Raw genomic sequence first — 26156 nt, 5'->3', positions numbered from 1 at the left:
CAGCTCTTGGGCCTTGGTGGCCCGTGTATGCAGTGCCATGGTTTGGGCCTCGGGTCTGCCACTTTGCTGAACGGGAGGAGCTGCCAGTGGCTAAGCTATGCCTGGTGGTGTCCACCTGGGGTCAGTGTAGAAACGGCCTGAGACTGGGAGGTGACTCCACAGTTGTTTCACGTCTGTTAAATCCCAGAGTAATTTAAAACACGGGGCATGTATTCTGTATGTTTGTTGCACTTCGTCTTCTAGTGTTTTTAGCAGCATTGTAAGATGGTAAACTGAGACACACTGTAACTTGAAAAGTTTATTTGCGCAAACAGCATTCCCAGTGGGGCTTGGTGGGGCCTCGGGCAGAGGTTTTTGTTGACCAGACTCAGAAGTAGAGAAACTTTGTCTACACTAGCGCTCGCCTTAGCTGGCTGTTAGGTTCGCCATTCTGGAGTCTTGTGTCTCAGATTCAGGTGGAGTTCTGGTTTGTCCAGTGGGCTGTGACTGGGGCACCTGAGCCGCCCAATCTGGTGGCCACCTTGTTTCATGACTGTTGTCACGTATTTGGGGGAAGGTGGTGGGTTCCCGGTGCTGTGTTGGAACTTGAAGAAGACCGGCCTTTGGCACAGACGTGGCGAAGCGGTAGGAGCTCTGTGAGTCTGTCCAGGGCCCCCTGTCCATCTGCTGCAGGTCGTCTTTGCCATCCCCACCCTACCTCCCCCAAGCGTGAGAAGTACCAGGAACTGTGTGGGCGGAGTTCTCTGAAAGCTGCTGGGCTACATTTCATGAGTTTGAAGGGGGGTCTGTGCGTTGCTCTACCTGAGTGTGTGTGGTGAGCACAGTGTTATTTTTAGATTGAGGGCTTCTGATTATACGTTTTGCACATGAATATAAATCAGACAATAACTGAGCAGTGTGCTTTTAGAAAATTACTCTGTAGTTTCTTTTTTTCTTCCTGTCAGTGGTGAAAGCTATCACTCACCTACCTGGGCTTAGCTGTGTAAGAGCATGAGTTTCACTTTCTTGAAGAATTTTCCTTTTCTTGTCAGACATAGTTTCAATAAAATAATTTAAGTTTGTATTTGTATTATGAGTTTATTCTCTTTTGTGCTCTAGAAACCATCTTGTGTTACTGTTTAACACCTGAATGGAACAATGTATTTGAGTATGTTTCTCAGACCTTGTTTTTCAAATAAAGTTTATTTTTATTATAAAAGTAATAGAAGTTGGGAAACTAGCCAAAGACCCAAAAGTCCTTCTGTCCAAAAATATGTACGTTCACAAGCCTGTTGTGAATTGTGCTTTTGCAAGTACTTCTTTTTTTAAACATACTGAAGGTGTGTGGAAACCTTGCCTTGAATAGATTTTCCGGCATCATTTTTCCAGCAGCATTTGCTCCCTTCACATCTCTCTGTCACATTTTTGTCATTCTCATGGTGTTTCAAACCTTTTCATTATTCCTGTGTTTGTTACGGTGATCTGTGACCAGTGGTCTTGATGTTGTCATGGTTTGGGGCAGGAGGGGTGTGGGGGGGCAGGCCGTGACTTAATAATGTGTGTGTTCTGCCTGCATCACTGACTGCAGTTCCCCCATATCTTTCCTCAGGCCTCCCTGCTCCCTGACACACAATATTGAAATTAGGCTAATTAACATACTCTTGCCTGGAAAATTCCATGGACTGAGGAGCCTGGTATGCTGCGGTCCATGGGGTCGCTAAGAGTCACACGACTGAGTAACTTCACTTTCCCTTTTCACTTTCATGCATTGGAGAAGGAAATGGCAACCCACTCCAGTGTTCTTGCCTGGAGAATCCCAGGGACAGGGGAACCTGGTGAGCTGCCGTCTATGGGGTCGCACAGAGTCGGACACGACTGACACGACTTAGTAGCAGCAGCAGCATACCCTTCCAGTGGCCTCAGAGAGTTCATGTGAGAGGAAGAGTACTCCTCTCTCACTTAAAATGGAAAGCTAGACGTGATTGAAGTCAGTGAGAAAGGTGGGTCAAAAGCAAAGACAGGCCTACAGCTGGGGTTCTTTGACTAAGCTGTTAGCCAAGCTATGAATGCAAAGGAAAAGTTCTTGAAGGAAATTTAAAGTGCTGCTTAGTGAACACACGAATGACAAGAGAGCAACACAGCCTTACTGTTGATGTGGAGAAAGTCTTAGTGTCTGGACAGAAGATCAGCCTAGCCACAGCACTCCCTGAAGACAATATCTAATCCAGGGCAGGGCTAGATTCACAGTGCTCCGTGAAGCTGCAGGTGCTTGTCCAGAGATTAGGCTGAGAGGATTCATGAAAATGATTTAAAGAAATATGGCTGAAAACTTACCACATTTGAGGAAAGACGTGCTTTTACAAATCTAAGAATTTCACCAAATTCCACAGCTCAGTGAAGTTCAGAATAAACCCAGAGAGACCCCGCCTTGGAGACACATGATAACAAAATGTCAGACTGTCAAAAACAGAGAATCTTGAAAGCAGCAAGAGAAAGTGTGGTCTGTGTACTGTGGAACATTATTCAGCCTTTAAAAAGGTGGAAACTGACACCTGCACCACGGATGGGCTTCAAGGATGTTATGCTGAGTGTAATCAGACAGACACAGAAGGGCAGGTCCTCTGTGACTTCACACATGTGAGGGCCCCCGTGTTGTCATATGTAGAGACAGGAGGTGGGAATGGGGCACAGAAACTGGGGGTTAGTGACTCACGGGACAGTCAGCTAGGGAAGATGAGCAGCTCTGGGGTGCGTGGGGTGGTGTTTACACAACAGCACGTGTGCACTTAACACTAGCAAACACTGCACTTTTCCAAGTGGTTCCAGTGGTACATGTTACCTTATGCATATTTAACCACAGTTTGAAAATTAAATATAAATGAACACTTATTGCTCAAAAAAAATCAAGCAGGGAAAACTATAGAAAGCATAAGTCTTTTCAATAAAATTTTATTAAAATCTTCAATCTTTTCTTTTATGAATCTTTCCCACTTTTGCTTAAAGTTTTTCCTTATTCAGTGGTTATCCAAGCTGTCATTAACATGTAAATGAAATTCTTAAATTTCAGATGCTTTAAAAAAATTACCACCCCAACAGAATTTCTTCTTATTATTAAACACTGCTAAAGCACTATTTAAACAGCCTCCTGTTATGAACTGTATTCTCGATTCTGCTCAGTGGAAGAATCTGACGTCTGAAGAATGGAACTCTGACGTCATTACCTTCAGTTTGCTTGTTCAACAAGAGCCAGTAGATATTTTAATTCTTCCAATGATGGTATTTTCCCCACAGTGTAAGAGTGGAAAGAACAGAAACCCTACCCAGCAGTGGGTGACTGCGCCCTGCAGGGCCCGGCCCCCCGCCCCCTGCCCTGAGCCTCCTGTCTCGCAGGTGCCCTGCAGCCCTTCCTGGAGGCCTGCAGCTGCTCGCTCTTCTTCCGGACCTGTTCCGTGCTGCTCCGGGCCCCGAAGCTCGACCTCCATGTCCTAGAGAAGCTCAGTATCATCCTGCAGAAACTTTCCAAGATCAAGTAAGGATTTCTGATTTCTCACCTTTCTCATCAGAAACCAACTCACTGTGATCATTTAGATTTCTGCTTCCTGCAGTGGCTCCACTGTGATTATTGAATCAGAGTTTCCAGCAAACGTGTGGTGTGTTAAATGCTGGTCCCAGGCCACACACTTGGTGACAGAGTGAACCCTGGGCCAGCTTCCTGCAGGCTGGCACGCTGTGATCACAGGTGAAGACGGGGGCAGATGAAGGTGTGTCCTGCTGGTGCTTACTGTGGATGCACTGGGTCAGGGGTGAGAAGGAAGCAGGCAGAAAAGACTGTGACCGGTGCTGGCCACAAACAGTCATGGACGCACTGCTGCACTGGTTTCATTTCATTGCCATAAGTGAGGGCTTTCTTTTTGTATTTCTTCTTTGCCTGATGCAAGCATTGGTATTTAAATTATTTTTTTAAAAAAAGGACATAGACTTCAAACTGTATTTTCCCTGAATCTCGTATACTCTAGTGTTTCTTTTGAGGGAAATCTGAACATCTTCTGTGCGTTGTGTTTTTATGCCGTGACCTCTTGGTTTGGTTCAGTAAACACAATGCAGCCTGAGGTTACTTGTGGCTGTGTGACTGCAGGTCAGCCTGTCCTGCCTGGTGTCACACACGATGCCACACTGTAGTAGATTATTTGTTGTCACGTTGTGACTTCATCCTTAGTTCAACAAATTACTAGTTTAACTCTGGTGTCATTCAGGCTTGTCAGTTCATTGTCTTCCTTTTCTCTCAGGTTGACTGGCTGTGACTGTCTTGATTTGTAATCAGTGAATTCTCCAGGAGGCCTGTGGTCCTTCACCCTCTGTGGTGCCCTGAGGCTGCAGGGGTGTTTCATTCCTCGGAGTTGCCTGCTCCTGGAATTGGTGGAGGTGTAGTTCCCGTATGGCTGTGTCCTGGGCCAGAGCTTTGTAGTTTGTGTTCATTTCAGGCGTAAAGAATTGGAACAAAGCTTGAATGAGGGGCTGGGAATCATTAATGCCCAAGCCAGCCTTAGGGTAAACCTGTAAATCCGCAGAGATGGAGACCCTGGATGTGAGATGGATGGTTATAAAGGTTACCATAGAGGGAAATAGATCTGGACAAGGAAGTAAGAAATACGTTACCAGATACGAGTTTAACTTATTGAAAATGAAGTTGCTGACTGGTTGCTCTGCAGAGGACAGTAGCCAGGAGCTAAGTCAAGAGGCCAGCTAATGGTCTGCTCCATGAAGAAGCTGACATTCCTGAGACATGGTGGTCAGGTACTCGACTCTGGCTGGCTGAGGGCAAGCCTGCTCTGGTAGTGACTATGTGCAGGCTCCAGGGTGATGAATTGTCCTCTTTTCTCCTTGATACTTCTCCACGCTAGGCCTGTTTCACAGGTCGTGTCTTGTCTTTCTCAGCATGTGAATCCTCTAGTTACCTATTTGATTTCCTCTGCTATATATGAAACAGGATGCTATTCACACGTAAGGCTTTCTCACTGTTCTTGGTTGTGAGATGACATTAAGGTGCTCCTTCTCTTGCAGGAGTAATAAGAAGCTCTTTGAACTCTTCACAATCCACCTGATGCTTCAGGAGATACAGAGGACGACGCACCCAGAGCACGCCTTTCTCTGCATCAACCTCAACTCCACTCTGTTCAATTTGGGTCTAACGAAGTGCAACTCCCTGGCCACCAGCACAAACCCTTAGACTGGTCGTTACTGTTTACAGATACTGCATGCGTGCTGCTGCTTGTCAGATTGTAAAAATCAGCAAAGTAACTAAAAGTCTACCGAGTAAAGTTACATATGAGTAGCATCATTTATCATGAAAAATAGAAAAAAAAATGTTAAAAAAAAATTTTTTTTAAGTTTTTTAAAACTTTTAAAATGAAACCCATGGAAGCTGCAGCAAATTTGGACTTTTTCCATTTGGCTCAGGTGGTACTCATGTACACAATGGAATTTTCAAGGCAAATGACACTGGGGCTACTCTTTGTAAAAATGTTTTGGGAAAATTCTTAAAATTATGTGATTATTTGGAATAAAATTGGTGTTTGTGTGGGAACACAGTTAGATCATCTTGTTCCATTTTCTTAACACGTGAAGAGCCTCGCCTTCCATAAGCAGAAGCACATACATCTGAGCTACCATGGGCCCAGCACCAGGGACCTCGCTGCCGTCAGAGGGGAGGGTTGTGGCCGGGGTCCAGGTGAGCTGGTGCTCGGGCCACGGGACAGAGGGTGGACGCACAGAGGAAATCAGATATTACACTCCTCAGCATAAATCTCATCCTGAGATCTGGAGACCTGGGCCTTTTCAAGAGAATATAAGCTGTGCTGTTTGTGAAGCAGAAATCCATACAGAGAGCAGGCTGAGGTGATGTGGAGGCTTTATAGGAACTTGAAAATGCAGAAGCAAAAATGAGCATCCTTCGTCAATGCTACAGGAGGTGGAGTCGCTACAGGAGGTAGAGTCGGTGCTGGGGGCAGGCAGACAGAGTGGGGCTGGTGCTTCTGAAGGGGCCAAGTTCTGGGCCGTGGCCGAGTGGAGATGGAAGGCACCTGTCCCCACCGTGGGGACCATGAGCAGGGGACTATGTGCATACACAGTGTTGATGGAGGGGGGGAAGGCAGACAGAAACCCCTGCCTGCAGGAGAGGAGACTTGCCGGAGGTTGATAGGGAGCCAAGCCTCTGGCTCTGGGGGGCGGGATCTCTGAGGACTTACGCCTGGCGGACATGCCTGTTGTCAGTGAAGACAGTGGAAAAACGTTTTCAGATTTGTAGGTGTTCAGAAGTTACACCACTTACCCACTGTTCTGAGAAGAGAAACTGCACAGATTATTCTAAGCAATTTAGAACTGAGTTTACTGAGTCAGCATCGTACCAAAAGACTGCAGTGAACACTGAAACCACTTAAACATAGGTAGGTTTAAATCATTGTAGTTGGTGTATAAAATGGAGTGAAATGTTAAATTTCTTGGAAGGGTAGACAACAGGGAGAGCAGTGGTTGAGAGTGTGTGCATGAGACGTGACTAGCCAGCATCAGGAGCAGCAGCTGTGGGGCCTGGGGTCAAGGTGGGGAGGGCGAGGGAAGTGAGGGACCCTTCACTGAGTATTCATCAGAGATGGAGTTGAACATTCAATTTCAGTGGTTACTTTGACAAAAGAGGGCTTCCCTGATAGCTCAGTTGGTAAAGAATCCACCTGCAATGCAGGATACCCTGGTTCGATTCCTGGGTTGGGAAGATCCACTTGAGAAGGGTTAGGCTACCCACTCCAGTATTCTTGAGCTTCCCTTATAGCTCAGCTGGTAAAGAATCGCCCTGCAATGCAGGAGACCTGGGTTCGATTCCTGGGTTGGGAAGATATCCAGGAGGAGGGAAAAGCTACCCTCTCCAGAATTCTGGCCTGGAGAATTCCACGGACTGCATAGTCCACGGGGTTGCAGTCAGACACGACTGAGCAACTTTCACCTTGACAAGAATGAAGAAGGCTACAAGAATGCTTTTAGAAAATGTCAGAGTAAGTGTTAAAAGCAGAAGAGACTGCTTTTAACTGAAAACTAAAATGCATTTATAGACATGGCAAAACATAGAGAGCCAGGAACATGAAAAGAACAAAAATATTTAGGATAAAAAAAGTTTTTAAAATTATAAATTCTCTATTGCTCTGTTCTGATCAATTTGAAAATTGGATGAAATGGACTATTTTCTAGAAAAATACAAACTCAGAATTGTTTCAAAAATCTTCAATAGAAAATCATTTAAGTCTTTTGTAAGTGTGAAAATTATTTTTTTAATGACATTAATTTCAGGTGCTTTGCAGGTGATTTGTTTAAACATTTCAAAGAGAAGTATTTAAAACTAAACTGGCCCAGAAGGTAGAAAAAAAATTTTAATTCATTTCACACAGCATGAGCCCAACACCAAAAATTGTCCAAAAAAGTATGTTTCAGAAACTTCAAAGAAATAGGAAGAAACCAACACCAACATTACAGGAACATTCAGTTCAGTTCAGTCACTCAGTCCTGTCCGACTCCTTGTGACCCCATGAATTGCAGCATGCCAGGCCTCCCTGTCCATCACCAACTCCCAGAGTTCACTCAGACTCACGTCCATCGAGTCCGTGATGCCATCCAGCCATCTCATCCTCTGTCGTCCCCTTCTCCTCCTGCCCCGAATCCCTCCCAATATCAGAGTCTTTTCCAATGAGTCAACTCTTCGCATGAGGTGGCCAAAATACTGGAGTTTCAGCTTTAGCATCATGCCTTCCAAAGAAATCCCAGGGCTGATCTCCTTCAGAATGGACTGGTTGGATCTCCTTGCAGTCCAAGGGACTCTCAAGAGTCTTCTCCAACACCACAGTTCAAAAGCATCAATTCTTCGGTGCTCAGCCTTCTTCACAGTTGAACTCTCACATCCATACACGACCACTGGAAAAACCATAGCCTTGAGTAGACGGACCTTTGTTGGCAAAGTAATGTCTCTGCTTTTGAATATGCTATCTAGGTTGGTCATTACTTTCCTTCCAAGGAGCAAGTGTCTTTTAATTTCATGGCTGCAGTCACCATCTGCAGTGATTTTGGAGCCCAGAAAAATAAAGTCTGACACAGTTTCCCCATCTATTTCCCATGAAGTGATGGGACCAGATGGCATGATCTTCGTTTTCTGAATGTTGAGTTTTAAGCCAACTTTTTCACCTCTTTCACCTTCATCGAGAGGCTTTTTAGTTCCTCTTCACTTTCTGCCATAACGGTGGTGTCATCTGCATATCTGAGGTTATTGATATTTCTCCCGGCAATCTTGATTCCAGCTTGTGCTTCTTCCAGCCCAGCATTTCTCATGATGTACTCTGCATAGAAGTTAAATAAGCAGGGTGACAATATACAACCTTGACGTACTCCTTTTCCTATTTGGAACCAGTCTGTTGTTCCATGTTCAGTTCTAACTGTTGCTTCCTGACCTGCATACAGATTTCTCAAGAGGCAGATCAGGTGGTCTGGTATTCCCATCTCTTTCAGAATTTTCCACAGTTTATTGTGATCCACACAGTCAAAGGCTTTGGCATAGTCAATAAAGCAGAAATAGATGTTTTTCTGGAACTCTCTTGTTTTTTGATGATCCAGCGGATGTTGGCAATTTGGTCTCTGGTTCCTCTGCCTTTTCTAAAACCAGCTTGAACATCAGGAAGTTCACGGTTCACATATTGCTGAAGCCTGGCTTGGACAATTTTGAGCATTACTTTACTAGCGTGTGAGATGAGTGCAATTATGCAGTAGTTTGAGCATTCTTTGGCATTGCCTTTCTTTGGGATTGGAATGAAAACTGACCTTTTCCAGTCCTGTGGCCACTGCTGAGTTTTCCAAATTTCCTGGCATATTGAGTGCAGCACTTTCACAGCATCATCTTTCAGGATTTGGAATGGCTCAACTGGAATTCCATCACCTCCACTAGCTTTGTTCATAGTGATGCTTTCTAAGGCCTACTTGACTTCACATTCCAGGATATCTGGCTCTAGGTGAGTGATCACACCATCGTGATTATCTGGGTTGTGAAGATCTTTTTTGTACAGTTCTTCTGTGTATTCTTGCCATCTCTTCTTAATATCTTCTGCTTCTGTTAGGTCCATACCATTTCTGTCCTTTATCGAGCCCATCTTTGCATGAAATGTTCCCTTGGTATCTCTAATTTTCATGAAGAGATCTCTAGTCTTTCCTATTCTGTTCTTTTCCTCTATTTCTTTGCATTGATGGCTGAGGAAGGCTTTCTTATCTCTTCTTGCTATTCTTTGGAACTCTGCATTCAGATGTTTATATCTTTCCTTTTCTCCTTTGCTTTTTGCTTCTCTTTTCACAGCTATTTGTAAGGCTTTCCCAGACAGCCATTTTGCTTTTTTGCATTTCTTTTCCATGGGGATGGTCTTGATCCCTGTCTCCTGTACAATGTCACGAACCTCATTCCATAGTTCTTCAGGCACTCTATCAGATCTAGACCCTTAAATCTATTTCTCACTTCCGCTGTATAATCATAAGGGATTTGATTTAGGTCATACCTGAATTATCTAGTGGTTTTCCCTACTTTCTTCAATTTCAGTCTGAATTTGGCAATAAGGAGTTCATGATCTGAGCCACAGTCAGCTCCTGGTCTTGTTTTTGCTGACTGTATAGAGCTTCTCCATCTTTGGCTGCAAAGAATATAATCAATCTGATTTCGGTGTTGACCATCTGGTGATGTCCATGTGTAGAGTCTTCTCTTGTGTTGTTGCAAGAGGGTGTTTGCAATGACCAGTGCATTTTCTTGGCAAAACTGTATTAGTCTTTGCCCTGCCTCATTCCATATTCCAAGGCCAAATTTGCCTGTTACTCCAGGTGTTTCTTGACTTCCTACTTTTGCATTCCAGTCCCCTGTAATAAAAGGACATCTTTTTTGGGTGTTAGTTCTAAAAGGTCTTGTAGGTCTTTATAGAACCGTTCAACTTCAGCTTCTTCAGCATTACTGGTTGGGGCATAGACTTGGATTACTCTGATATTGAATGGTTTGCCTTGGAAATGAACAGAGATCATTCTGTCGTTTTTGAGATTGCATCCAAGCACTGAGTGCAGAATTCCAGTTGAGCCATTCCAAATCCTGAATTTCAGACTCTTTTGTTGACCATGATGGCTACTCCATTTCTTCTGAGGGATTCCTGCCTGCAGTAGTAGATATAACGGTCATCTGAGTTAAATTCACCCATTCTAGTCCATTTCAGTTCGCTGATTCCTAGAATGTCGACATTCACTCTTGCCATCTCTTGTTTGACCACTTCCAATTTGCCTTGATTCATGGACCTGACACTCCAGGTTCCTATGCAATATTGGTCTTTACAGCATTGGACCTTGCTTCTATCACCAGTCACATCCACAGCTCGGTATTCTTTTTGCTTTGGCTGCATCCCTTCATTCTTTCTGGAGTTATTTCTCCACTGATCTCCAGTAGCATATTGGGCACTTACTGACCTGGGGAGTTCCTCTTTCAGTATCCTATCATTTTGCCTTTTCATACTGTTCATGGGGTTCTCAAGGCAAGAATCCTGAAGTGGTTTGCCATTCCCTTCTCCATTGGACCACATTCTGTCAGACCTCTCCACCATGACCCGCCCGTCTTGGGTGGCCCCACAGGCATGGCTTTGTTTCATTGAGTTAGACAAGGCTGTGGTCCTAGTGTGATCAGATTGACTAGTTTTCTGTGAGTATGGTTTCAGTGTGTCTGCCCTCTGATGCCCTCTTGCAACACCTACCATCTTACTTGGGTTTCTCTTACCTTGGGCATGGGGTAGCTCTTCACCGCTGCTCCAGCAAAGTGCCGCCGCTGCTCCTTACCTTGGACGAGAGGTATCTTCTCACCCCCGCCCCTTCTGACCTTGAACGTGGAGTAGCTCCTCTAGGCCCTCCTGTGCCGGCGCAGCCACCGCTCTTTGGAGGTGGGGTTGGTCCTCCCGGCCGCCGCCCGTGACCTCTGACATGGGGTAGCTCCTCTCGCTGTTGCTAAATGCACCAGTCACAGCCGCCTGCACTAAATGCGCCGGTCGCAGGAACATTACAGGAACCTTAATCCATCACCAGCTGGGGAAGCAAAAATTCTAGAAATATCAGATTGGCTTTGTGGTAGAAAACATATTTTATTGTATTTGCCAAGCAAAGATAGAAAACCATACACTCAATAAATGCCTAAAATATAATTCAACTTACATTCCTGATAAAGCTATAATATGTTTAAAGGGCTATGAAATCAGTGAGTACTATGAGACACTGGGTATGTGCCTATTGAAGTTGGCACTGTAACAGCCCAAGCACCCATCCTGTGACACACGGCTGGTGTTTCAGGAAGCATAACTTTGGGGAGGGAGGTGCAGGTGATGGGCCCACCTGGGGGCTGGGGGCTTCTTTTAGAAGCTCAGCAGGGTGCCCGGTTGCGAGATAATCACTCACATTCGGAGCTTCTACATAATCCCTCAATCACTAACTAGAAATTAATGTTTCACTTCAGTGTTAGTAATAAGTTAACAGTTTACATGGCAGACTTTTATGGAACAGGAATCAAATACCAAGGAAGGTTCAGAACCTGATGAGCGACCATCCAGGCTTGGCTGGGGGGACATGGAGGACAATCTGATGAAACAGACCCTGAGTTCCCGGTGGGGCTCCGCTGTGTCGGGGCCTCATCTCCCCAAGTACTTCACATGCTTCAGCCAAGACTAATCCCAATCTGAATTCCCTTTAGAACATGGGGAAGTCATCCTAACTCATCTGGACTAATAAACAGGCAGGATTAGAGAAGGAAGCTTCTGCTGTTTGTCAGCACGGAGCCAAGTTCTTTTCTGTTGTTTGATCCTCATCAGACCCTCGTGCTGGGTCTTGTCCTTATTGAAAGAGACAGCCCAGCTGAAAGAGACATGGCCCAGCACCCGGCCACAGCTGCTCACACAGTGGCCCTCCAAGAGGGGAGGGTGAGTTTGCAATGCTGGGGGTCAACCCGGATCTGGTTGGGGCTCACATCTGCTCCTCCAGCCTCGCCACACTTGCTGGAATAAGGGGTAAGTAGAGAGCTTGATTCCAGTGGAGGGACTGACTCCATCCTGCAGGTTGCCATGCAGCTAAGAATGTCGGGGACACATATACACCCCCAGCTGGTGGCCATGTACAAGACCCCCTGGAGCCAGAACTGACAGGTGGGTCACAAAGGCCTGGGGCCTAAGGCCCTGAACTGGAGGGCAGAGAAGAGGGGCCATCAGGGTGGTGGGTTAACCATGATCTTTGCAGAGTTGGGACCTCTGAAGGCAATACAGGTGATGAGACCCTGTCTGCAGGGTGCTTCCCAGGTGGCTCAGTGGCATAGAATCAACCGCCAGTGAGAGGACGCAGTTTGATCCCCAGCAAGGGAAGATCCCCTAGAGGAGGAAGGGCAACCTACTCCAGTATTCTTGCCTCCTCTAGCCTCCCGTGGACAGAGGAGCCTGCCAGGCTCCTCTGTGGGGTCGCAAAGAGTTGGACATGACTTAGTGACTAAACAACAAGTCTTCAGAGGGCGTGTGGGACCCTGCCTCAGCGACACTGGACTGTTGAAGAGAACAGCTGAGATACCAAAGTGGAATATAAGCCATGTTAGCTAGGTTCAAAGAAACAAGATGGCTAGAGGTACTATGAAGAGACAAGAGACTAACAAAATGGACTGTAAAGTTTTCAAAAAAGTAGCTTACAGAAATGAAAATGTAACTGTTGAAATCAGACAATAGATAAGATTGAAAGGAGAATTGGTCATTGTAATTACGCAGGATGAAAACCTAGAAGACTCTCTTACGTGGAGGATGAAGCATGAAAGGATCTAACACAAGTGTAAACGTGCCCCAGCAGGAGAAAACACAGCAGAGAGATCTGAGAAAAGCGTGGCTGGGGATAAAATGAGAAGGATGGAAAACACAACTCTCCGTTCAAGAAGCCAAATGAACTAGCAGGAAGACAGGTGCAAAGAGATCACTCCTTAGAAACATCAAACTGGAAGAAACGGAAGGACACCAAAGACCAGCAGACGCTTACATGCAGCCAAGAGAGAAGACAGGTCAGCTGAAAGGGCAGCACAGGTGGGTGACTCCCCACAGCCATCTGCCCAGGCGTCCTTATCATCACCCTTCCCAGGACATTTCAGACAAACCAAACACTCACCAACACCAAGCTCCACCTAAACCTCTAAAGGACGTACCTCAGGAGGAAGGAGAATGGTTTCAGAAAGTCTAAAAGGCGAGATGAAATGACAAAGAAAAGGATAAACGAGTGAGACTCAACTCTGAAGAGCCGTATTCAATGTGCATGAGGGTGCACGTCTAAGGGGTGTTGGGGCATGGGGAACACAAGGTGACACAGAAAGAAAACAGAACTCCTGTTTCTATTTTTAATGTTCTGCTGCTGTTTGAAAGTACTTTTGTTCACATTTAAAATTCTACACATATGTAAATGCACAGGGAGCGCGTGTTGGAACACACAGGCGTGCCCCTGCCATGGTCTCACCTTCAGTGACTCCACAACTGAGCTGAGGGTGGGTGACCCTTTGTGTCCCATTTCCCAGTCCCTCGTCTAAAGCAGTGAGCTTTCAGTCTGTCTGGGCTGCTCATTGCAGTCACCAGGGTGGGCTTTAAAGAGTCCTTTCCCTCCCCCGCCACCATCGAGTCTGAATTAACTGCCCTGGGGTGCCCTGGAGGGTGTGGAAGTGCCTCTAGTCCTTCTAAGCTTGACTGCTTCCCCGCCAGGATGCTGGTGAGGCTGGTGTGTGTGGACAACCCACCAGGATGCTGGTGAAGCTGAGATGTCTGGATGGCCCCGACAGCCACTTGGCTGTGGAAGCGGCAGGTGGGCTAGAAATTGCTGTGACCCTGAACACAGCCCTTCTGAGTCACAGTTTATTCATCTAGATGAGCCTGTGCTGACAGCTTCTGGGTTGCCGTGTTCAGGTTCAGGACACAGGGTGTGTGTGTGTGTCGTGATCACACAATAGGTTCTGTTTGAATATGGGGGCAAGAGGCATGGTGACCCTGCACAGGACTCTTGAGGAGATTCCAGGTGGGAGGACCCTAGGCAGCAGAAAGGACGGCAGGCAGGTGGCCGCCCCAGACATCTGCTGGCCATGCTCAGGCCCTACGATCTCAGGACACCAGGGACCCTGCCAGGGCGAGCTATCTTCTTGCTGGTGGCACCAAGGCACAGGTCCTGTCTTGTAGGAATTCTCAAAAGCTCTGTTTGTCCCTCTGGTCTTTACCTGTTGTCACTGCCGCCCTGCCGTGGGCCCTCCGCTGTGTCATCACAAAACTCCCTGAGCCCCTTCAGTCCTCGTGCGGTCCCCTGCCCTTGTGGTGTCCACAGGCGCCTCCTCTGTCCCCTTCTCAGGCCTCCTCCTCCTGTCCCACTGTCTCTTTAGAGCTGGTCTTCCCTGAGTTAGGCCTTCCCTGATGGCTCAGACAGTAAAGAATTCAATCCCTGGGTCGTGAAGAACCCCTAGAAAAGGGAACTAGAGAATACGCCAGTATTCTTGCCTGGAGAATTCATGGACAGAGAGGCCTGGCAGGCTACAGTCCATGGGGTTGCAAAGAGTCAGACATGACTGAGCGACTTTCACTTCCCCAAGTTAGGGAAGCGCTGGGTAGCCTGGCTGGACAGTGATCGCTGGAGCGGCAGTGCTCGCCTGGGCTCCTGCTCCAACCCCTTGGCTCCCACTGATGAGGAGGCAGCCCTTGTTGGGGGGACAAAGCCAGCTGGGACCCCCAGTGGCCTCAGATGGGACTCCCATAGCACATCACACACAGTGGACAGCCAGGAGCAGAGCCACAGACCTGCCTACCCACACCGCCCCCAACCCCCGCCCCCGCCCCCTCCCCCAGCCAATCCCTGGAAGCCAGGGGTCTTCTTGTTATTAGTTTATTGAAATTGTAAAACATAATAAGTTATATAAACAGACCTAGACACAAACATTGACAATGAAGATTCCACTGGCCAGGGCCCACAGCTCTGGCAGGGGTGTTTTCTGAGTATGTTTATTTCAGCAGGAACAGTGGCTGTGGCCATACAGGACAGCAGGGGGAGCCCAGCTTTGCTCGGTTAGAGTCCTTGTAGACTCAGTGATCTGAACCCATCATGTAGGCTCAAGCCCTCCAGAGTGATTCCTGCCTGGGTTTGTCCCCAGGTGAGCAGATGACGAAGGACTGAGTCACTGTCAGGACAAACTCCCTGCACATGGCGGGCTGAGCCCCCAAGACAGGCCTGGCACCGCCGGCCCTGTGGCCGCCCGATCCGCCTCCTCTGACGTCCACAGCCTCAGAGAAGGTGGCTTCAGCAGCAGCAGCAGCAGCACAGAGCCGGGATTGTGCCAAGGGGCCACGGGACTGAGGGTAACCAGGCTGTGTGTGAGTGTGCCCTGCGGGGCACAGCAGGCCGACACCACAGACAACAATGGTGTTAAATGGCCAAATGTTCTGCGTTCAGGGCCGGGAGGTTGCGTTCTGCCCTCCGCATATACCTGGTTTCCTCCCCAGAAGCATTTGTCAGTCATGGGACTTGTCATTTCACAAAAGTATAAGCCAGAGACTGGTTTCAGTTTAGGAACAACGGGGTCAGGTCTGTCCCTGGGGGCTGAGCAGAGAATTCACAGTTAAACACCCTCAACCTGCCTGATCACCCCTGGTTCTTGGTTCTGGCCACAGCAGATGTCCTCAGAGAATTTGCCAGAACAAGGCTGTTAAGCCCCTCTCTCAGTGTCTGCCGGACACTTAAAGTTACTGTGAGAACTCAGTTCTGTTTTCATTCCCGTTTCCCCGACAGCTCACAGTGCACTCACATCCGTGGAAGGCCTGGCATGGTCTCCAGACCCCCTTCAGGTCTGCCCAACTTTACTTTCTCTGACTTAGAATCACAGAATAACCTATTTGCAGAAGAGAAGCAAACTGAGCCCTGGGAGGGGAAGAAATCGGCCCCTGTTGGCACGAGCAGACCAGGTCCCCATGGCTACAGACCCCACGTTCCCTGAGGGGCTCAGAAGGCCCACGAGGCACATCCCTGTCCAAGACCCTCTGGAGCCTGAGGGTTCCATGGCTGTTTCCCTTTCCAAGCAAAGCCAACCCCTCATTTCTGTTTGAAGCAAACAACTTGTGTCCCTGAGCACTACTGCCCTAGAGGGTCCAGTCCGCTCGAGAAAGAAAGCAGAGGCAGTTCAGGGACCCCGGGTCCTGAGGCTGGCCTTGTGCAGCACTGAGTGAAGCCAGGAGACTGCCCTTGATTGGACATCCGTGGGAGGCAGGCATCCTGCAGGCAGAAGGGCCGTGGGGACAGTGAGCCCGGGGTCCCGCAGGCGGTGCAGACCCTCAATGAGCCTGGAGCGGGAGGACGTGGTGCCTCTGCAGCCTTTTCCCAACCTCAGAGCTGCGTTCCTCATGGGGCGCCCCCATGCCCCCCGCCTAGGGAAGCGGCTCCCCCAAGCTGTGCCCCCGTTCCCACACCCCCTTGGGCTGTCTGTGGTCTTCCAGAAAAGTATGTCCCCTGGGGCGGTGAACTCCCCACAGGACAGATAGGCTTCACTGTGTCCTCCAGGCACCGTGGTGCACACCGGGCAGTGCCGACCGCATCCGTGGAGGAGCAAGTGGGGCAGGCCAGATAGATGCGCACAGACCCACTGCGCCTGGTGAGGCCAGTGTAACCTCATGTCCACACGGATCTTCTATCTGGTTAGACTGGGAGACAGGCCTGTGTCCTCCTGTTCCTCGGACCAGCGAGGTGCCCCTGGTGTGCAGAGGAGACAGCCTGGCCTTGGGGACTGCGGCCCTGCTCAGGATGCAGGGGGTGGCTGGGCAGCGGGTGGCGGGACCCCCACCCACTCCAGGATGTCCGCACACAGGGACTCTACGGCGTCCAGCCGCTCAATCTGCACCAGCTTGGTGAGAAGCTCGGGGATGCTGTAGCCGGCCGTACTGATGCGGTCAAACAGCTGCAGCCCATCTGTCATGCCACCAATCTCGTCCCGCTTGAGCCCAAAGCTCTCGGCCAGGTGGCGCCACGTCTTCACCACCGCCTTCTCCGAGTTGTACGTGGCACTGAGCATCCGGCTGGTCTTCTCCAAGCAGTCGAAGGGCAGCTCCGTGGGGCTGAGGCCTGAGGGACAAAGGGCCACGTCAGACATCAGCAGAAGTTTGACACCCTTGAACAGGATTTCTAGAACCTTTTTTAAAATCGTAAAATATAACACAAATGCAGAAATCTACAAAGAATGCATGCTTCAGGCGAACAACTCCTGGGACACTGCCAGCCACACTCGAAGCCTGTCCATTCCCCTGACCCCAGCAGCTCCATCAGACGCGGCCAACCTAGTCAGGTGACCCTCCCCGTATCAGGTCCCTTTAGGGGACCAAGGTCATTCTTAAAAGGTGCTCCAAGGACAGTCCTGCATGGGTCACCTGAGCCACATCAGTGCCCTAGCAGTCCTTGGACCCTGCTATATGTTAGACTCAACCAGGAAGTGTTCACTCCACGCTTTCCCCTCTTCCTCCTTCTAAGTACAGCTGAAAACCCACCAACCAGCATAGGTGGAATGCTCTTGAGAGAGTCAGTTCCTAGGCAGGTTGATAGGGTGTCTAGGGGTCCCCAAGGAGAGAGGGGTCTGGAATTCTCAAGGAGGAAGAAAGGACAAACTTTTTTTCTTTCTCCACATTCCTTAGGATTATATAACAATAATGTATCCTGCCTAAGGACAGTCTTTGGATTCAACCTTCTGTTATCTTAAAATGTTAATTATGGGAGTAGACCTGGTCTTTACAAGGATGTATCTTGCCTGAGGACAGTGTTACCTTAAAATGTAAATTATGGGAGTAGGTCTGATAAGGTCTTTATAACCTCCAGACATTCTTTGGATTATATAACTTCATTGTTAACACTAGCAAGCGGGTACTCTCTCTGCCCCCTTCTGATGCCTATGTCAGAAGCTTTCTCTATCTCCTTTATACTTTAATAAAACTTTATTACACAAAAGCTCTGAGCTATCAAGCCTCGTCTCTGGCCCCGGATTGAATTCTTCTCCTCTGGGGGCCAAGAATCCCGGTGTATTCGCGTGATTCAACAACAAACTTTCACTCTCTTCGCAAGAAGAAAACAGACAGTATCTGCCTTCATACAGTGAAACGCCATAGGACAACCCTGGTGCCGCTCCCTCCAATGCAAGCAAAATGGGACAGGAGCCTAGGCGTCCACCCCCGGAGGCCAGGCAGGGACCCTGGCTTCCTCCTCATCCAGCAGCTCATCACAGGCCTCCCTGCCACCACGGTGTTGGTAGAGACCACTCAGAGCAGTGGATGTCTACCCACACCCCTGCACAGGTTGGGCTCAAAGATCCACAGCCACCTGGGGGTGACGGGGGCACCCCTCCTCGGCTCAGGTATGTCAGAGGAAAGCAGCCGCACAGAGGGTTCAGGTGAGACCCCGAGTCTCAGAGTGTCATGTGAAACTGTTCCAGTTTCAACAGTCACTCATCACGCCAAGAACCAGGAAGACCTCAAATGCATGAAAAAAGGCCATCAGTAAATGCTGACAAGGATAACAGAGATGTTAGGTTATCTGGCGAGGATTGTAAAGAAGTTGTGATCAAAGTGCTTCAACATGTAATTACAAACATACTTGAAACAGATGAAAAAAGAATAGAATACCTTAACAAAAGATAGAAAATGTAAAGGAGAACCAAATGGAAATGTTGGAACTGCAAAAGGTAACAATCGAGATTAAAGCTCAGTGGATGAGCTCCATGGCAGAATGAAGAAGGACGAGTTAGTGAGCTGGACGGCAGAACAGACATCAACCACCTGAACAGCAGAGAGAAAAGAAACTGAAACACACGTCCCTCCACACCTCTGTTGGCCTGCCCCCCGTCCCCACCACCCAAGCTGATGAGCAACTTGGGAGGCGGTTCTTCTCAGCCTCTCCTGGGACACCCAGAGTGCTGGAGGGTCCCTGGGGAGTCAGGGCCCCACACCTCCCCTTACCTTCCACAACACCACACACACTGGCATACACGTCCAGTATCTTCTTCCTTCGACTCTGAATCTGTGAAAAAAGTTAGTGAAAGTCGCTCAGTCATGTTCAACTCTTTGCAGTCTGCCAGGCTCTTCTGTCCATGGGATTCTCCAGGCCGGAATACTGGAGTGGGTCACCATGCCTTCCTCTAGGGGATCTTCCTTCCCAACCCAGGAATTGAACCAGGGTCTCCTGCATTGCAGGCAGATTCTTTACCAACTGAGCTACCAGGGAATCCCAGAAAAAATTAAGAGAGTATGAATTTTCACAAAGTGGGTATCAGCAGCACAGGCCCACGTCTTCCATCTCCATGTCAGCGGGGCCCCTTCCTGATTCCGTGTCAGAAATGCTGAGCTACATCCTCACCAGAACATCTGTCACATTCACAGAAGAAAGCCCTCCCCGGCTCGGCGCCCTCAGTGTCCACGGGGCTTCTCTGCTCCACTGGACATTCAGACTCACAGACAACCAGAGGCCACATCCGTATTCACTGGCTTCAGTCTCTCCAAAAGGACGGACCCTCCAGCCCAGCTCACCAGGGGGTAGGGGTGGGGTTTCCACAGCCACAGAGCTATGCAGCCCTCTCCCTGCAGGGTGGGCAGCTAGGGGCCTGGCAGGTGGGGCGGGTGCACAAGGCCCCTTGGAGCCACCCTCTTTGGACAACTCCACGGCCCCCACCCCCAGAGGTCAGTGAACTGGGCACCAGGGCATATTCCTGTCAAGACCCGACCACAGCAACTCCAACTGGGCACCTTCACCATGAGCAGTGATGCCAGGAGCAGAGCTAACAGGCCCAGGTGGGGACAGTGACCCCCCCTGGTGCACCTTGGCCCCCACGAGGGGCACGCCCAGCCTCTGGGCAGCAGGCTTGTGTGTGTGTGTGCGTGTGCACGTGCATGTATGTGCCCACATGTGAATCTTGTCTGGTTGGACCTATTCTAGTACATTTGCAAGGGACTCTCCTGTCTTGTGCTGTTCCCAGCAATTTAACCTTTTTTCTCTTGGCTCACTATTTCTTCATTTCTTCTCTCAAGCTGTATGACAAGAGAACTAACTTCCCTGTCTTTAGTTTCAGATTCTGAACCTGTCTTCTGCTGGGGCCCAAGGGAGAAACCCCCAGAGCTGGCAGAGTGCATTCAGCAGAAGGCAGCGTTTGTCGGGGAGTCGGGTGTAGGCCTTACCCCGGCCGCCCGGGTGGCAGTGGCTGACTTGTCCCTGGCCAGGTGGACCAGCGACAGCAGGCACAGCTCCGGGGGGCCCTGCCCATCTGGGGCTGGCTCCTCGTCGCTGTCCAGGCTCCGGTTCAGCAGCTGCTCCTTCTCTGATGAGGCGTCGTTCTCGCTGCAGAGACAGGACCATGGTAAAGGGCACCGTGCCAGCCAGCCTGGCCCGCTGCCCCAGGGGTGGTGACCGTGGGTACAGAAACCTGTCCCTGCTTTCCCTAGCCTGTCCCTGCTTTCCCTAGAGGCTCGGGCACAGACTGTGAGGTGGAGAGACGCCACTCTGCGGGCCCAAGTCTGCACCGGGCAGACGGGCTCCCACAGCACCAGGTCTGGCAGATGCCCAGAGTGAGAGGGAGCCCCTTTGAGGAGGAGAGGGGTTCGGGATACCCACAGGAGGTGGGCTCCAGTCACACCCTGTCCCTTGCCCAGGGCCATGGCCCTAGTCATGCCCCCAAAATCATTCCACTCGGATGAAAAACAACCTATAACCACTCTGCTCGCTTCCTGTGGTTTGGCTGAAGACTTATTCGAGAACAAAGGACCGTATGTGCTGGTTACTGGGTGACAGAGACCCAGCCCCACCCAGTGCCCGCTGGAGGCTAAGACACGGAGCCAACAGCCGGCGGTTTCAGGTCCCAGGGCAGAGCAGGCAGGGGCACGGGCACTGAGGACCCTGGGCCACCGCCCCCACCCTGTGGCCCCCACAGGCCCATTGCCCCTTCCTGCTCGGACCCCAAAGACCCCCCCCCCCCAGTTCGGCCGGGCTGCCTCCATGACTCACCTCTTAGCCGATTTGGCTGGAGCCGCCGTCAGCTTCTCGAATTCGTCCTTCTCAGAGAAGATCACCACGTTGTCTGTGGGGGTGGGGGGGGGGGGGTCAGGGCCCGGCCTCCTTAGGGGTTGGGGGGGCATGCTCCAGCCCCCCACCTCCTACTGCGGGCTCCAGGGGCTGCTGCCCACCTTTGGCCTCTTTCTTCTCCTCTTCCTCGCTCACGGGGGCTTCTGGGCTCTTCACGGGGGCGCTGGGGCAGCAGGCTGAGGGGACAGGGGGCATGAGTGGCTGGCTGGCATCAGGGGGAGGGGGCTGGTGAGGGGTGTGGGGGGCGAGGCAGTACCTGGGGCAGACGGCCTGGCCTTCAGGATGTAGAACATGATGATGAGGACAATGGCGACGGCCATGGTGAAGATGGTGGACATGGCAATGACCAGGGCGGTGGCCAGGTGTCCTTGGCCTGAGAGCTCTGCTGTGGTCGGGAGAGAAGGCCATGCCTCAGGGATCAGGCCCTCTTGCCCCACGAGGCTGTGGCCCGGTGAGCAGGGGCCCTGCCACCAAACCCTCCAGCAGACCATTGGAATTCAAAACCCCAGCTTCACCCGAGCACCGAGCCCTGTACACCTGCTCTGGCCGTCACATCGGGACCACCAGTCCGGCCCACGCTGGTCAGCAGCGGCAGACCAGGAGCACCGAGGTTGCTCCCTGGGTGTCTGCCATCGGTTCTGTTTCTTTGGGGACCCAGCAAGTGGACTGGAGGAAGGGGGGCCCAAGAGCTGAACTGTCCTGAAGACAGTTTAGTCCAAGACTTTTCCCCACAAAGCCAGGTAGAAGCATCACCTCCAAGGGTAGGCTCTCGGGCTGGTTCCAGCATCTCATGCGGCCTTGGGCTCTGTGTGATCAGGGCCCACCAGCTGAGACAGCATGGGGACCACACCTTGCTTCCCCTGCTCAGTGCTCTGCCCGCATCTCCCTAGAAAGGGAGACCTGTCCTGATTCTCTGAGGGAACCAAGCAGGATCCAGCCCCCCACCCGGATGGAAGGGACCCCATCCAGGTGTCTGGACCTCAAGGAAGTCTCCCCGCTTTAAGTGAGCAGTGGGCACGCGTCCCCCGCCACCCAGGTGGGGTGTGTCTGGAAGCAGATCTGAGTGGGCCTGGTGTCTTCCCCTCATCTGTGGGGTGCCACCTCTGTCCTGGAGGAAGTGAGTCTAGAACCTCAGCGGAGGCCCTGCCCTGATGTTCCCCATGGATGAGGGCAAGGGTCCAGCTGGCGGGCTGTGCCTTGGGACTCTGAAGGTGCCTGAGCCCGAGACCTGGGCCCGAAGGTGCTTTCAAGCTGGGCGGAGTGGGAGCACTGCGAGGGAGGGCCCAGCACCCAGTTTTGCTCCAAGAGAAAGTGAAGCCAGGGCCCTGCAGCCCCACCCCTGAGGACTTAGGGGTGAGTAAAATGTGAGGTCAGCAGGTTTACTTAAAGCCATCAAGGCTCATCTGAGTCAGGCCCAAAGCCCAGGGGGCTGACATCCCTCCAGCCCCTACCTCGTGTGCCCGGATCACCAACATGGTCCCCGTGACCCCAGCATCTGTGGAGGGACCGGTCCCCTCTCACAGAGAAATCACTAACTCCCAGTGTGGTTGTCACGTGAGGGAAGTGAGGGAGGTGGGAGGTCCCGTCCTGCTAGTCGCCTGTCTCCCCTCACCCCCATCTCCCACCTGTGCCCCCCTTACCTTTGTGGGTGAGCTGCGGCGGGGACAGGGTGCTGCTGCCAGGTGTGCGGGGGAAGTTGGCAGAAACTCCCGAGGAGGCTCCCACACCTGCAGGGACAGCAGTGACCGATCGTGGGTCCCTCAAGAGACCTCCATTGCCCCAGCCTTGGAGACGGAGCGCAGGCTGCGGGGGGAGCCCTGGCTCCAGGGACCCAGAGTCCTTGTGAGGAAGATCCTCATGAGGAAAGGGCTGGGCCGGCAGTACCTTCATCCCCGAGAGCCCCTGACCTTGCCAGGTCCTTGCTTCTTACACTGGACACACGGGGTCACACCTGCTCAGTCTAAGATTCAGACTTGGTTCCCACGAGCAGGTGAGGGGCAGGTGTGCACATGAGTTTGGGGGGGACACCAGAGCGGTTCCTTCCATTAATCAAACAGGGATGGACTGTTAATACTTTTAACACACACTCACGATCAAACATTGGGAAAACATCAGAATAGGAGAGAAGCGAAAGGTTAACCCACAGCCTTGAGGTCTAGAGTTGACATTTTGATGGATTTTTCTCCAGGATTTTCCTTTGAGAAGTTTCCAAAATAGTTGTGACCAAATGGTGTTAGAACAGAAATGAAGTTTCCTTCCCTTTAACGGTGATTCATAAACTCGGCTCCATTGTAAGAGGTGTCTCCCAGCAAGGGTGACTTGGAATCTGGTTCTGTGGTCAGCGGAGCCACAGGCAGGCTGCCCTATCAAGTCGCCTGATGGTGGGCCTTTCTTAGGCAGGACTTGAGGTTTGGGGTTAGTAGGGAGGATCTCCTTTTGTTTACCAACCATGGGGTTGTGAAGAGGCGGGCATGACTGAAGCAGCCTAGCACATGAGGTCTTGTTCTCATGTTTCCTCCTGTCTTACTTTTCTCTCTGGGTCTGGGGACATTCGTGCCACAGGTTTGCCTGAGTGGGGACAGTGAGCCCCACGTCCAAGGCCGGCCCCCCTGCTTGTGGTTCCTGGACCTGGGCAGTGCCTGGGGCCTCTGGGGAGAGCAAATTTCTACATCACAGCTCCAGGGGTGGTGGCGGGGAGACTCCTGGCTGAATCTTCCACTCCTCCGTCTATGTCCAGCAAGCAGACCGGGAACTGATCTCGCCTTTTAAAGCCAGCAGGAAACTACAGATACCAGAGGGCGGAGGCCAGGAAGGATGGCAGGCTGGGGACTGCCGCCAGGTGACCATGCTTCTGTTAGAAAATGAACTGTGTCCGGAGAGCACTGAGGGGGCGGGGCAGGGCCCGCCCAGCAGATGCTCCCCCACACCAGGATGGCCTTGCTGGGGGTGGGGGCACACAGTCCCCCCAGCCACGCTCCCCCACCAGGGTGGCCTTGCTCATCCTTGGAATGCTGCCAGCTGGTCTGATGTCCGGACCAGAGGCGTCTTGGCTGGAGATTTTGGCTCCTGTAGCCCAGCTCCTTCACCGTCTGAGCGCCTGGCCTTTGCCCTTTGCCCTCCGTCACTGTCGGGGCTGCCCCCAGCTCTCCACACACAGCGGGGAGGCCCATTCCCCAGGCTGCCTGCCTGCGGAGGGCAGGCCTTTGGGTGAGTCTTAGCGCTCCTGACAAGAGGGCGGGGCTGAGGGCGCGGGGGCCATGGTGGGCCCTTCACACCCCCCGGAGCCGGGGGCGCTGAGCTGCCAGGGCCGCCAGGAGCCCGTGTAGAGGCTGCAGTGAGGGGACAGCAGGTGGCGGGGCGGTGTGGGGAGGAACCCCAGGCGAGTCTCTCCTCCTCTCCTGGGCTCCCGCGCGTGTCCAGAGCCTTTCCCCCGCCCCCGCCCCACCCCCCGGTTCACGACGCATCTCATAAGTAAAATGAGATTTAAGCGGGACTGAATTGATTCTGCCTTCTCTCTCAGGGCAGCTTCAAGCACCAGCCAGTTTCCTCTCAAAAGCAGACTGTTTCCTGGGAACCAGGCCGACCTGTGTGTTCAAGGGACTTGAGGCAGCTGAAGCCGCATCTCAGGAAAACAAACGCCCATGGGCTCTGTGTGTGGGTGTCTCTCGCCTCTGTCTGTTCCTGTCCCTCTCGGCTGGGCTTGCCCATGGGGCGGTGACAGGCTTGGGGACACAGACGCGCCCGGGCCTGTGGTCTAGAGACAGCCAGAGCTGCCAGCGGCCAGGCTTACGAAACGCCTTTGCCCCCGACAGGCAGGGCTGGCACACAGTGACACATCCCTGCGCCCTCAGGTGCCTGCGCCCCATCAGGTGGCAGCTGGGCCTCTGCCCCGATTTGTGGTTCCCCAGGGGCCTCCAGCTGGCATTGCCTGCACAGCTCTGAGCTCCTCATGGATCCAGGGGATCAGACACAAGGCCCGCCCTGAGCACATCTGACAGTGGAGGATGCTGTGTGGCCGGGGGGCACCTCTGTGGGGGGAGCCCTCAGGACAGCCCCACTGGACCCTGTGCGGCCCCGTGAGGGCTCACTGGGCATGGGTCTTCAGTGTCGGGGGGTTTTGGTCCATCCAGCACGTGTCTCCTGGGCTGGATGCTGAGGTGAGAATGTCCCTAGGTGTTGGGTGGTCGCCAGGTCTGTCCCGCGTCCACAAGGCTTCCTCTTGGAAGGAAGGAGCTATGAAGGACCAAAGAGAGGCGTATTGCGAGGCCAGAGAGCCCAGACAAGGTCTGTCTGCAAACAGAGCAAGTTCTACTCAGCAGCGATGAGTCAGGAGCTGGCTGGGGGTAGGGTGGTGTGGGGGGCAGTGAGTTGTCATCCACTGTCCTCTGGGGTCTTTGAGCACCAGGCACAGGGCTGGACGCAGGAGTCACTAGGGACCCTGGTCTGTTAACCCTCGCAGGCTGTGGGCAATGGGTTGTATTAGAGTCCAGCCCAGGCTCCTCCATGTAGGTAACAGTTTGGATTTTTAAGGACACTTTATGGATTCTTACAGGGTGGCCCTGGTGCAGAGGCTGAGGCAATAGCAGAGCCGTCAGGGCCTGGCTGCTCACAGGGGATGCATCTCGGGCCCCGGGATCTGCTGCTATGCCCATGACAGGAGCGAGCAGTAGATGTGCACAACTGGAGGAGAAACTCAGTCCCATTAACAGCTGGAATTCAGCCGGCTTTGGGGGCCCAGGCGTCACCTCCTCATGGTACCACTAGGGGGCGTTAGGACAGACTGGCTGGTGCTCCTGGACTTGGCTCAGGCCTCCTTCCCTGGAACGGCCCCTCCTTGACCCCGGCCGGAGAGGAAGGTGCCTGCTGCCCTGTCCATGCCGCCCACAGGCCGTCAGGTGATGAACTTGCCCTGAACCGGGCTCCTCGGGCACCTTCTTGCCCACAACGCTGGACGGGCAGGTGGATGAGGAAGCTGTGCCCAGTCAAGGATCTCCCCAGGAGTG

At 51.6% G+C, this 26156-nt stretch overlaps 2 protein-coding genes across 8 annotated transcripts in view; one reads left to right on the top strand and one right to left on the bottom strand.

Annotated features, from left to right (window-relative positions):
* Positions 1–5571, top strand: part of CCDC138 (coiled-coil domain containing 138) — a 30009-nt gene extending 24438 nt beyond the window's left edge. For 3 of the 6 annotated variants that reach the window (XM_025261104.3, XM_025261103.3, XM_006054824.4), the window contains 2 exons: positions 3370–3508; positions 5041–5571. In XM_025261104.3, the coding sequence (XP_025116889.2) occupies positions 3370–3508; positions 5041–5206 (305 nt within the window). In that variant the 3' untranslated portion in view covers positions 5207–5571. Of the gene's footprint in view, positions 1–3270; positions 3509–5040 lie in introns of those variants that run through there. The other 3 variants (XM_044925951.2, XM_025261106.3, XR_006543389.2) reach the window with 3 other exon arrangements.
* A 9360-nt stretch (positions 5572–14931) lies between these two features.
* Positions 14932–26156, bottom strand: part of EDAR (ectodysplasin A receptor) — a 52048-nt gene continuing 40823 nt past the window's right edge. For both annotated transcript variants that reach the window (XM_025261096.3, XM_044925949.2), the window contains exons 6-12: positions 22794–22880; positions 21410–21538; positions 21255–21329; positions 21076–21148; positions 20253–20412; positions 19041–19101; positions 14932–17163 (exon numbers count right to left, since the gene is read on the bottom strand). In XM_025261096.3, coding sequence (XP_025116881.1) covers positions 16841–17163; positions 19041–19101; positions 20253–20412; positions 21076–21148; positions 21255–21329; positions 21410–21538; positions 22794–22880 — 908 coding nt within the window. In that variant the 3' untranslated portion in view covers positions 14932–16840. The remainder of the gene's footprint in view (positions 17164–19040; positions 19102–20252; positions 20413–21075; positions 21149–21254; positions 21330–21409; positions 21539–22793; positions 22881–26156) is intronic.

The sequence above is a fragment of the Bubalus bubalis genome, chromosome 12 (genome assembly GCF_019923935.1).
Source record: "Bubalus bubalis isolate 160015118507 breed Murrah chromosome 12, NDDB_SH_1, whole genome shotgun sequence".
Lineage (NCBI taxonomy): Eukaryota > Metazoa > Chordata > Mammalia > Artiodactyla > Bovidae > Bubalus > Bubalus bubalis.
Note: the sequence above shows the minus strand (reverse complement) of the source record. Positions and strands in the feature narration are given on the sequence as shown.